The 12,337-nt window shown below is 37.6% G+C and overlaps 1 protein-coding gene across 2 annotated transcripts in view; it reads right to left on the bottom strand.

Moving 5' to 3' along the window:
* Positions 1–12,337, bottom strand: part of AGMO (alkylglycerol monooxygenase) — a 338,562-nt gene that overhangs the window by 171,062 nt on the left and 155,163 nt on the right. For both annotated transcript variants that reach the window (XM_077163065.1, XM_077163063.1), the window contains exons 6-8: positions 10,068–10,134; positions 7,588–7,653; positions 7,419–7,498 (exon numbers count right to left, since the gene is read on the bottom strand). In XM_077163065.1, the coding sequence (XP_077019180.1) occupies positions 7,419–7,498; positions 7,588–7,653; positions 10,068–10,134 (213 nt within the window). The remainder of the gene's footprint in view (positions 1–7,418; positions 7,499–7,587; positions 7,654–10,067; positions 10,135–12,337) is intronic.

The raw sequence follows: 12,337 nt of genomic DNA, 5'->3' as shown, positions 1-12,337 counted from the left end.
CACCGTGCTCCTCCGCCACCAGCCTCGACAGCCTTGCCGCCCTCACCTTTCCTCCTCCAGAACAGCTACTGGGGGAGTGGAGATAATACAGAGCAGCTCCCGGAGCCACGACGGAGATCAAAGGGACAGCGGACCCCATCCTGGAACGGCTGACTATCTGGGAGAACCAGCTCCGGTGAGATCACCAAGGGGCACGGGCTTTCCTGGGTGGGACGACAAGCGACCGGAGTCCCTCCCTTCCACCTTCCTGGGCCAGCTGGTAGAATTGGACAGGCGGTCCCCTTAGGCCGCAGCGGCTGGTGCCCCCACCACACGAGGCCCCCCGGAACAACTGAGATAGTTGGGTCGGAAACCCCCAGACTGCAGAGAACAGTGACCGGGGGATCCCTTCCAAACACGTGACTCCCCCGTCGGCTGGGAACAGTGTACTCTCCCGGGCTGCGACAGCTGGCGCCCTCCCGCCACGCTTGGTGCCCTGCGCCGACTGGCTAATTTGGCCGGACGCTCTCCTGTGCTGCGACGGCCGGCGACCCTCCCCACGTTTGGAACCCCGGGCCGGCTGGCATTCTTCCAAGACGCTTAGGTTGCCGAATCTCCCCTACGGTGAGAGTTTTCCAGAGTTGAGGGACCCACAGCAACTTTCGCTGGTGGAACCCACAGACAGGCGTGTGCCACGAGCGCCACCTACTGGGCAGGATAGGAAGAACAGAACCCAGAGATTGCGCAGAAAAATCTTTCAAGCTGTGGGGTCGAACACCCGGGGAAATCTGACTAAATGCCCAGATGCCAGCAGAAGATAACGGACCACGCTCAGAAAATTGAACATATGGCCCAGTCAAACGAAGAAACCAATAGTTCAAATGAGATACAGGAGCTGAAACAACTAATGCTGAATATACGAACAGAAATGGAAAACCTCTTCAAAAATGAAATCGATAAATTGAGGGAGGACATGAAGAAGACATGGGCTGAACATAAAGAAGAAATAGAAAAACTGAAAAAACAAATCACAGAACTTATGGAAGTGAAAGATAAAGTAGAAAAGATGGAAAAAACAATGGATACCTACAATGACAGATTTAAAGAAACAGAAGATAGAATTAGTGATTTGGAGGATGAAACATCTGAATTCCAAAAAGAAACAGAAACTATCCGGAAAAGAATGGAAAAATTTGAACAGGGTATCAGGGAACTCAAGGACAATGTGAACCGTACAAATATACGTGTAGTGGGTATCCCAGAAGGAGAAGAGAAGGGAAAAGGAGGAGAAAAACTAATGGAAGAAATTATCACTGAAAATTTCCCAACTCTTATGAAAGACCTAAAATTACAGATCCAAGAAGTGCAGCGCACCCCAAAGAGATTAGACACAAATAGGCGTTCCCCAAGACACTTACTAGTTAGAATGTCAGAGGTCAAAGAGAAAGAGAGGATCTTGAAGGCAGCGAGAGAAAAACAATCCGTCACATACAAGGGAAACCCAATAAGACTATGTGTAGATTTCTCAGCAGAAACCATGGAAGCTAGAAGACAGTGGGATGATATATTTAAGTTACTAAAAGAGAAAAACTGCCAGCCAAGACTCCTATATCCAGCAAAATTGTCCTTCAAAAATGAGGGAGAAATTAAAACATTCTCAGACAAAAAGTCACTAAGAGAATTTGTGACCAAGAGACCAGCTCTGCAAGAAATACTAAAGGAAGCACTAGAGTCAGATACAAAAAGACAGAAGAGAGAGACATGGAGAAAAGTGTAGAAAGAAGGAAAATCAGATATGATATATATAATACAAAAGGCAAAATGGTAGAGGAAAATATTATCCAAACAGTAATAACTCTAAATGTCAATGGACTGAATTCCCCAATTAAAAGACATAGACTGGCAGAATGGATTAAAAAACAGGATCCTTCTATATGCTGTCTACAGGAAACACATCTTAGACCCAAAGATAAATATAGGTTGAAAGTGAAAGGTTGGGAAAAGATATTTCATGCAAACAACAACCAGAAAAGAGCAGGAGTGGCTATACTAATATCCAACAAATTAGACTTCAAATGTAAAACAGTTAAAAGAGACAAAGAAGGACACTATATACTATTAAAAGGAACAATTAAGCAAGAAGACATAACAATCATAAATATTTACGCACCGAACCAGAATGCCCCAAAATACGTGAGGAATACACTGCAAACACTGAAGAGGGAAATAGACACATATACCATAATAGTTGGAGACTTCAATTCACCACTCTCATCAATGGACAGAACATCTACACAGAGGATCAATAAAAAAATAGAGAACCTGAATATTACTATAAATGAACTTGACTTAACAGACATTTATAGGACATTACATCCCACAACAGCAGGATACACCTTTTTTTCAAGTGCTCATGGATCATTCTCAAAGATAGACCATATGCTGGGTCACAAAGCAAGTCTTAACGAATTTAAAAATATTGAAATCATACACAACACTTTCTCGGATCATAAAGGAATGAAGTTGGAAATCAATAATAGGCGGAGGGCCAGAAAATTCATAAATACATGGAGGCTCAACAACACACTCTTAAATAACAAGTGGGTCAAAGAAGAAATTGCAAGAGAAATTAGTAAATACCTAGAGGCAAATGAAAATGAAGATACAACATATCAAAACTTATGGGATGCAGCAAAGGCAGTGCTAAGAGGGAAATTTATTGCCCTAAATGCCTTTATCAGAAAAGAAGAAAAGGCAAAAATGCAGGAATTAACTGTCCACTTGGAAGAACTGGAGAAAGAACAGCAAACTAATCCCAAAGCAAGCAAAAGGAAAGAAATAACAAAGGTTAGAGCAGAAATAAATGAAATTGAAAACATGAAAACAATAGAGAAAATCAATAAGACCAGAAGTTGGTTCTATGAGAAAATCAACAAGATTGATGGGCCCTTAGCAAGATTGACAAAAAGAAGAAGAGAGAGGATGCAAATAAATAAGATTAGAAATGAAAGAGGAGACATAACTACTGACCTCACAGAAATAAAGGAGGTAATAACAGGATACTATGAACAACTTTACGCTAATAAATACAACAATTTAGAAGAAATGGACAGGTTCCTGGAAAGACATGAACAACCAACTTTGACTCAAGAAGAAATAGACGACCTCAACAAACCAATCACAAGTAAAGAGATTGAATTAGTTATTCAAAAGCTCCCTAAAAAGAAAAGTCCAGGACCAGACGGCTTCACATGTGAATTCTATCAAACATTCCAGAAAGAATTAGTACCTACTCTACTCAAACTCTTCAACATAATCGAAGTGGAGGGAAAACTACCTAATTCATTCTATGAAGCCAACATCACCCTCATACCAAAACCAGGCAAAGATATTACAAAAAAAGAAAACTACAGACCAATCTCTCTAATGAATACAGATGCAAAAATCCTCAATAAAATTCTAGCAAATCGTATCCAACAACACATTAAAAGAATTATACATCATGACCAAGTAGGATTCATCCCAGGTATGCAAGGATGGTTCAACATAAGAAAATCAATTAATGTAATACACCATATCAACAAATCAAAGCAGAAAAATCACATGATCATCTCAATTGATGCAGAGAAGGCATTTGACAAGATTCAACAACCTTTCCTGTTGAAAACACTTCAAAAGATAGGAATACAAGGGAACTTCCTTAAAATGATAGAGGGAATATATGAAAAACCCACAGCTAATATCATCCTCAATGGGGAAAAATTGAAAACTTTCCCCCTAAGATCAGGAACAAGACAAGGATGTCCACTATCACCACTATTATTCAACATTGTGTTGGAAGTTCTAGCCAGAGCAATTAGGCAAGAAAAAGAAATACAAGGCATCAAAATAGGAAAGGAAGAAGTAAAACTATCACTGTTTGCAGACGATATGATACTATATGTAGAAAACCCAGAAAAATCCACAACAAAATTAATAGAGCTAATAAATGAGTACAGCAAAGTAGCAGGCTACAAGATCAACATTCAAAAATCTGTAGCTTTTCTATACACTAGTAATGAACAAGCTGAGGCGGAAATCAAGAAACGAATCCCATTTACAATCGCAACTAAAAGAATAAAATACCTAGGAATAAATTTAACCAAAGAGACAAAAAACCTATATAAAGAAAACTACAAAAAACTGTTAAAAGAAATCACAGAAGACCTAAATAGATGGAAGGGCATACCGTGTTCATGGATTGGAAGACTAAATATAGTTAAGATGTCAATCCTACCTAAATTGATTTACAGATTCAATGCAATACCAATCAAAATCCCAACAACTTATTTTTCAGAAATAGAAAAACCAATAAGCAAATTTATCTGGAAGGGCAGGGTGCCCCGAATTGCTAAAAACATCTTGAGGAAAAAAAACGAAGCTGGAGGTCTCGCGCTGCCTGACTTTAAGGCATACTATGAAGCCACAGTGGTCAAAACAGCATGGTATTGACATAAAGATAGATATATCGACCAATGGAATCGAATAGAGTGCTCAGATATAGACCCTCTCATCTATGGACATTTGATCTTTGATAAGGCAGTCAAGCCAACTCACCTGGGACAGAGCAGTCTCTTCAATAAATGGTGCCTAGAGAACTGGATATCCATATGCAAAAGAATGAAAAAAGACCCATCTCTCACACCCTATACAAAAGTTAACTCAAAATGGATCAAAGATCTAAACATTAGGTCTAAGACCATAAAACAGATAGAGGAAAATGTTGGGAGATATCTTATGGATCTTACAACTGGAGGTGGTTTTATGGACCTTAAACCTAAAGCAAGAACACTGAAGAAGGAAATAAATAAATGGGAGCTCCTCAAAATTAAACACTTTTGTGCATCAGAGAACTTCATCAAGAAAGTAGAAAGACAGCCTACACAATGGGAGACAATATTTGGAAACGACATATCAGATAAAGGTCTAGTATCCAGAATTTATAAAGAGATTATTCAACTCAACAACAAAAAGACAGCCAACCCAATTACAAAATGGGAAAAAGACTTAAACAGACACCTACCAGAAGAAGAAATACGGATGGCCAAGAGGCACATGAAGAGATGCTCAATGTCCCTGGCCATTAGAGAAATGCAAATCAAAACCACAATGAGATATCATCTCACACCCACCAGAATGGCCATTATCAACAAAACAGAAAATGACAAGTGCTGGAGAGGATGCGGAGAAAGAGGCACACTTATCCACTGTTGGTGGGAATGTCAAAGGGTGCAACCACTGTGGAAGGCAGTTTGGCGGTTCCTCAAAAAGCTGAATATAGAATTGCCATACGACCCAGCAATACCATTGCTAGGTATCTACTCAAAGGACCTAAGGGCAAAGACGCAAACGGACATTTGCACACCAATGTTTATAGCAGCGTTATTTACAATTGCAAAGAGATGGAAACAGCCAAAATCTCCATCAACAGAAGAGTGGCTAAACAAACTGTGGTATATACATACGATGGAATATTATGCAGCTTTAAGACAAGATAAACTTATGAACCATGTAATAACATGGATGGACCTAGAGAATATTATGCTGAGTGAATCCAGCCAAAAACTAAAGGACAAATACTGTATGGTCCCACTGATGTGAACGGACATTCGAGAATAAACTTGAAATATGTCATTGGTAACAGAGTTCAGCAGGAGTTAGAAACAGGGTAAGACAATGCGTAATTGAAGCTGAAGGGATACAGACTGTGCAACAGGACTAGATACAAAAACTCAAAAATGGACAGCACAATAATACCTCATTGTAAAGTAATCATGTTAAAATACTGAATGAAGCTGCATCTGAGCTATAGGGTTTTTTTTGTTTTTGTTTGCTTGTTGGTTTGTTTGTTGTTGTTGTTTTTTTACTATTACTACTACTTTTATTTCTTTTCTTTATATTAACATTTTATACCTTTTTCTGTTGTGTTGCTAGTTCCTCTAAACCGATGCAAATGTACTAAGAAACAATGATCATGCATCTATGTGATGATGTTAAGAATTACTGAGTGCATATGTAGAATGGTATGATTTCTAAATGTTGTGTTAATTTCTTTTTTTTTTCCGTTAATAAAAAATAAAAATAAAAAAAATAAATAAAAATAAAAAAAAAAAAAAAAAAAAAAAAGAAAATACCCCTGAGACTCTGGTGCTAGAATTCTCCTGAGATAGTAACAGCAAATCAACACACACACAGAGAGAAATTCCATGTGGTTGAGGAAAAAAAAAGAAGAGAGATGATCATCTTTTATTTGTTTGAGGTACAAGGACATAAAAATACCTTTCAGTTTCAAAGTGAAAGTCATTTATGATGGTCTTTTATATGGAGGCAGCAGAGGGTAAGTGTTAAATTGAGTTAAGCAAGTCGTGAGCTTGGGCTTGGAACCACCTGAGGGAAGTTTGCTATTGGCAGGCTCTGTGACCTTGGGCGAATTATTGGAATCTCGGTTTCATTCAGTAAAAAAGAGGGTCAAAAAGAGCCACTACATCATAAGGTCTTAGTGGTCGGATTAGATGTCTTGGGTTGAGTTCCTTCCTATGAACTCCCTCCATTTAGTAAGAGTTCAATAAATGCAATTATTTCATAATCTCAATTTCCCGAGAAAATCTGAAGAGGCGGGTTTGCAAAGCAGACCAATATAAACCTGTAATTCTTTCACTCTACTGAACACCGAGGCCAGTACCTATACAGCATTGTTGTTCATTGATCTCTTCTACTTTTAAAGCATTCTTATTTCTTTCTTATTTACTAGACACCAGCCCCAGGAGTATTTGTGGGGCCTGACACTGACAGAACCAAGCTTCACACACATCCTCATTTCTCAGGTGCCAGCCATCCAGGCCAGTAAACAACAAATACCACATGTCTGACAGAAAACTGGTCCAGCCCCACAAATCTCAGCAGGTGAGGCAAGTACAGACCTCACCAACCCATAACAGCTCCTGACACGTACTTCTGAGAAGAATAAGGCAAAAGCTCAGCCTCAGCTGCTAACCAGAGAGAGACATGCAACCTTTGAAGCAGATATTATTATTACTGGGGGATTGAACTAAATTACATATTTTTCGACACGTCTTCTGAATACATGAATATATATCAGGTCTATTCGCGGAAAGAATGTTTGCTAAAGAGCCACTTCTATTTTATTTTTTTTTCAATTCTAGGTAATAGGCATATTTAAAAATTGTGATAATGAGTTGTTTTAAAATGTACTTCACCTGATTTGGTTCAAGCCTTTGTTTGAACAACAGAATTATTTCCAAATTCTCTTATAGTAAAAATAAATAAACTTCAGGACACTATAATGTACTCTGCCTTCCAATAACAACCTTGTTTTCTCAACTTTGAGATACAGTTATGAAATGTTATAAATTCAGAAAGAATACAACCAATCACATTACCTGCACCTTGAATGGCTGAAATGTATTAATGGGATGTGTTAGACCATATACAACTTTCTCATTTTCTGCCTCAAATGTCCCTGAAAAATAAACAGAAAGGATATGATCTTTGATTTTCTGTGAACAGAGGGACTCATTTAATATTTTGATTTTCATACATTTTACTTACCAAAAATTCTATCCCATATAATCAAAGTGCCAGCATAATTTTTGTCTATGCAATAACGGTTTCTACCTATGAGATGAAATATTAAACAAGAAAATTAAAAAAAAATAGTCATGCAATGTTGAAACATCTCTGTCTTATATTTGAGGATGCATTCACAAAACTAAGACTTAGGCAACACAATGATTTTCTGGGAATGTCTTCCCCCTGCTACATTAAATTTTGTTTACTTGTAAATCCAGTTTTCATTTCATTTATTTTTCAGTTAATTTTACCAAAAAGAGCAAAGGTTTTCTTAAAACTATATATGTGTTTTTCCTCAAAATTTTCCAGTTTATCTTAAATGCTTGGCTAAATCTAAATAATTCTTTTCCAAGAATAACAAAGACTAATAATTAAAAATTTAGGGGTGCCCCCAAAATAGAGAAAATAAGAAATACTATAAAGAAATAATAGTAAGTACCAAATTTTTTAAATAGTTAATGTTGATAATCACCTCTACACCTTTTTCTCTGCATCTGGTCTAAGAAGAAAATTCACTACTTAGAATGAGACAACTATTGTTTTAACCTTGAAAGACCTAAATGAAGATTAAATTACCCTGTATTATTTTTATAAACTCATGATATATTTGATGTTTTCCCTATGCTAAAATATTCAAATCGCAAATTTAAATTTCATGTTAAAAAAAACTGGACATGGTTTCTTTAAAATAAATGTCAATAGTGCAAGGCTGAGAAACCCTGATCTACAGCAAAATGAGTGGGAATGTGGCCTGGTGAAAGCAAACAGGAAGCTAGCAGCTGTTCCATTTTAGATGCAAACTTATTCTTTTGCACTTCTTATATCTCTTTCATATGGCGCGAATCCCAAGAGTTTGATATTCTTGGCCCCGTCACCTCCTCACGAACTCTGTTCTCTGGAGAATGAGTTTTGAGTTTGGAAGCTGGGTATGTACAGCCCCCCTGCTCTCGAGTCTTTGGGGGTCCTGTGTGTCTACTCCAGGACCCGGAAGAGGGAACCAGCCCCTTTGGGAAGAAAGTTCTGCCCTGCTGCAGGGCTGCTGGTGATGGCATGGCTAATTCTGAAGTTCAGATTTAGGCTGCACACTTGCCTTAAGATGAAAAGACAATCTTCAGTCAACTTTATTGGTAGCAAAGGTGATTTTTGTTTTCCATTTGTCTAATTCTCATTTCTCAGTTGCTTCTAGACTTAGGTAGGAAAAAGGGATTATATTTATTGTGCCCCTGAAGTCACTAAAATCTGGTCTAATGGACCAAGAAACGTGAGAATTAGTGAATAAAATTTTCACAACAAAAAAAAGAATATGGAAGGGCTTTCACTGGGGCCAAAATGTGGTTTTGAAGCTTTTGTAAGGTATTTTGACCTTGGAGATTTATGTGTGTTTAAAGTGTTTATGCTGGACCATGAGTCTGTTTTTGTTTCTTCAGTTGTGCAGCTTTTTGTTTTATTTATTTTGGGTTTTAAGAAAACATTTTTGTAATTCTTAAAATATATATTTAGCATACATGTAGAAAAGGGAACAAATTGTAAGTGTACTATTTGATGGATTTACAAAGTAAACATCCAGACCCATCACCAAAATTGAGAAGTGAACATCAGCAGCTCCCCCAAAGCTTTCCTTGTTTCCACTCCCAAACCTCACCCTCCCACATGGATCCCACATTCTGTCTCTGTAACCATGGATTAGTATTGCCAGTTCTGGAAATTTATAAAAATGGAACAATACGATATCTATTATATTCTTATTGGCTTCCTTCTCTCGACATCCTTTGTGAAATTTATTGATGTCACTGCATAGAGTTGAGCATTTTCACTGCTAGATGCTTCCCCGTTGTAAGAAGAGCGTATAATGCATCCATGTTACTGCTAATGAACATTTGAATTCTTTCTTTTCCTTTCTTATTACAAAAAATTCTGATATGTATCTTTTTGTACAGGTCCTTTGGTGCACAAATGTACATATTTCTGTTATTATTTAAGCTGGAGTCTTTAAACCTTAGGCACTAACTATATGATTTTTTTCCTCATCAGGCAAATACAGTTTCTGTCGGGTTTGTTCACAGAATTTAGCCCAACGAGTTTTAAGACCAGAGGGTCTGAGGCTTTCGGCTGTAGATGGGAATGACCCTTATCGCTGGGGTCAGAGAGTGCCCTTCACCAGGCCCCTTCAGGACACAGGGTGGATCCCCTCAGCTGGTTAACTCATTTCTCCACCACAACTAAGTTGAGACTCAGGTAAAAGGGAAAATCCAAAAACCAGACAGAGGAAGTTTTTTGTTTGCTTTATTTTCCCCCATCCATGCTTGGGAAATGAGACGTGTCCAGGTACAAAGGAAGAAACTTATACCTATTGGCACGACATGTGCTATTTGGGGTAACTGTGATGAAATGAAGTAATGCAAATGGAAATTAAAAATTTTTAAAAATAGGGAAAAAAAGAAGAAAGGACATTTCCTTACCATGATGAACCCTATGATGGCTAGGAGTATTAAGAATCAGCTCCAAAGGACCAAGGTTGCCGATTACCTGTTTAAAGCAAAAGAAATATTTATACCCATAGTTCCCATTTAAGCCCTATGTAAAAGGTGAGCACTAACTTTCAGACTCCACATGGTTTCTTATGAAATATTGCAAGTTTCAGTGTTGTTTTCAGAGAGTAGGAAGAAATTTCTCTACCTGGAGCATATAGATACAATAAGTTCATAAACTCTGCTCTAAGTAGCTATATATTAGAATTAGCTTCTTCAGTTCATCTCCCAGATCCTCCACTTGGGAAAATAACTTGAACTTGTTATAACTCAACTTCCTCAACTCTAAAATGGGAATAATAATAGTATCAACATGGTAAGGTTGTTGCAAAGATTAGGTGGGTTATTATACTTACATACTACCATTGCCAAGGCACATTGCTCTTAGCCTTCATGTCATTTTATGTTTTCTGCTTTTTAATTATGGCTTTGATCATTCACACTGTCAGAGCATCACCGTGGGAGGGAGAATGGCGTTGCCTGAAATTTCTGGTGTGGATTGCACCCTAAAATCAGCTATGCAGCAACAACTTAATTTTGCTAGTTGCAATCTTTATCATTAGAGTGATCTTGTTTATTTAAATACAATCCTAACTAGTCCCTTATCTACAAATGTTCCTCCAACCAATCAATCCTAGAGGCACAACTCAAAGTCACATATTTAGTGGTACCTTTGCCAATTAAAGTTCTTTCAGAATCTAGTCCCTAACTTCCTAATATTCCCTCTTTTCATTTCTCAACAAGAATCCTCTATGCCAGTAGCTACAAATTTTAAGGACTATTGGAGCTAGGTAGGTATAATAATAAGAAAAAGATTACGACACACCATGTGGAAGATATTATGTATGTTATATAATTAATATTAGTAATTAAGGATCACTTATAATCTTTATTTTTATCACCACAATCAACTTTTTGGGGTGTGAAAGATGACATATATACAGGAAATTAGTTGTAGAACAGGTTTCAGAGTTTGGTGTGGGCTACACTTCCACAATTTTAGATTGTTACTTCTAGCTGCTCTAAGATACTGGAGACTAAAAGAAGTATCACTATAATGATTCAGCAGTCATGCTCCCTTTTAATCTTCATTACATCATTCATTCTTCTAATAAACGTGGCAGATAACAGATTGTTGTAGTTCCCTTTAATAACCCTCTGAACTGAATTATTAGAGTCTATCAAAGAGCAAAATCAATATGCTATGATATTTTAAGAAGTTACTTCTAGAATTAACTTGCATTTAGGGGACATATGAGGAATAAAGGAATAAATTAAATGATGCCTAAGGAGGGAAAAAAAAACCACTCATGGCATTGACATGACATTGGCAGTAAGTCAGTGGCTGGAGGAAAAAAGAAGGAGATAAGTAAGTCAGTGGCTGGAGGAAAAAAAGATGTTTATAATGAAAAGATATTTAAGATACATAACAACCAAATTAATGTGTGGTCCTTGTTGGAATACTGATTTGAACAAACCAGTTATAAAAGTCATCTTGTAGGTGATCAGAGAAAATTTATTTTAAACAGGGTATTACGTGATATAAAATACCATTTTTTATAGGGAGTATTAATGACTGCCATTGTGTAAGAAAATGTAATTTTTAAGAGATGTGTAACTGAAGTATACATGACATGAGATCTATGCTTTGCAATAAAAGCCTTTGGCAATGAAAAAGTAAAAGTAATAGGATAGCTGATGCAGATGGATCAAAATTCTGATGAGTTTTGAATCAGGATGATGAATATATAGAAAGTCATTTTATTGTTCTCTTTAATGAGTATTTGAAAAATTTTGCAAGATAAAATTCAAATGAGAGAAGCCGTCGCTCTAGTAACATACAATAATGCTCATTTAACAATTTGAAAAAGTCAACAGACCCCCAAAATGCCAGACAGGTTTTTAGTTGTAACTTTTTGACTAACAGGGCTTAGTGGCTTCTTGGACTTGAAAACCCCCACTCTGCAGTTGACTGTGAAGGCTGTCATAGCCACCCGGCCCTCTGCTCGTGGGCCCTGTCCCCACTGCAGTAGAAGCCATGGCAGCACTGTCCCGAGGGAGCCTGCATGCCTCCATGGAGAAGGACCACCAGCATCTATGGGACCTGTTGTCTACATACCTGAAAGAGACAGAGTCTTTGCTTCGCCCTGCTCTAGCTTCTAAAAGAGTCTCAGCTCCCACGATGGGATGGAAAAAATGTT

This window comes from Tamandua tetradactyla, chromosome 1 (assembly GCF_023851605.1).
Source record: "Tamandua tetradactyla isolate mTamTet1 chromosome 1, mTamTet1.pri, whole genome shotgun sequence".
NCBI classification, from domain to species: Eukaryota; Metazoa; Chordata; class Mammalia; order Pilosa; family Myrmecophagidae; genus Tamandua; species Tamandua tetradactyla.
The sequence above is the reverse complement of the archived record's forward strand: the minus strand, read 5'-3'. Positions and strand labels throughout refer to the sequence as shown.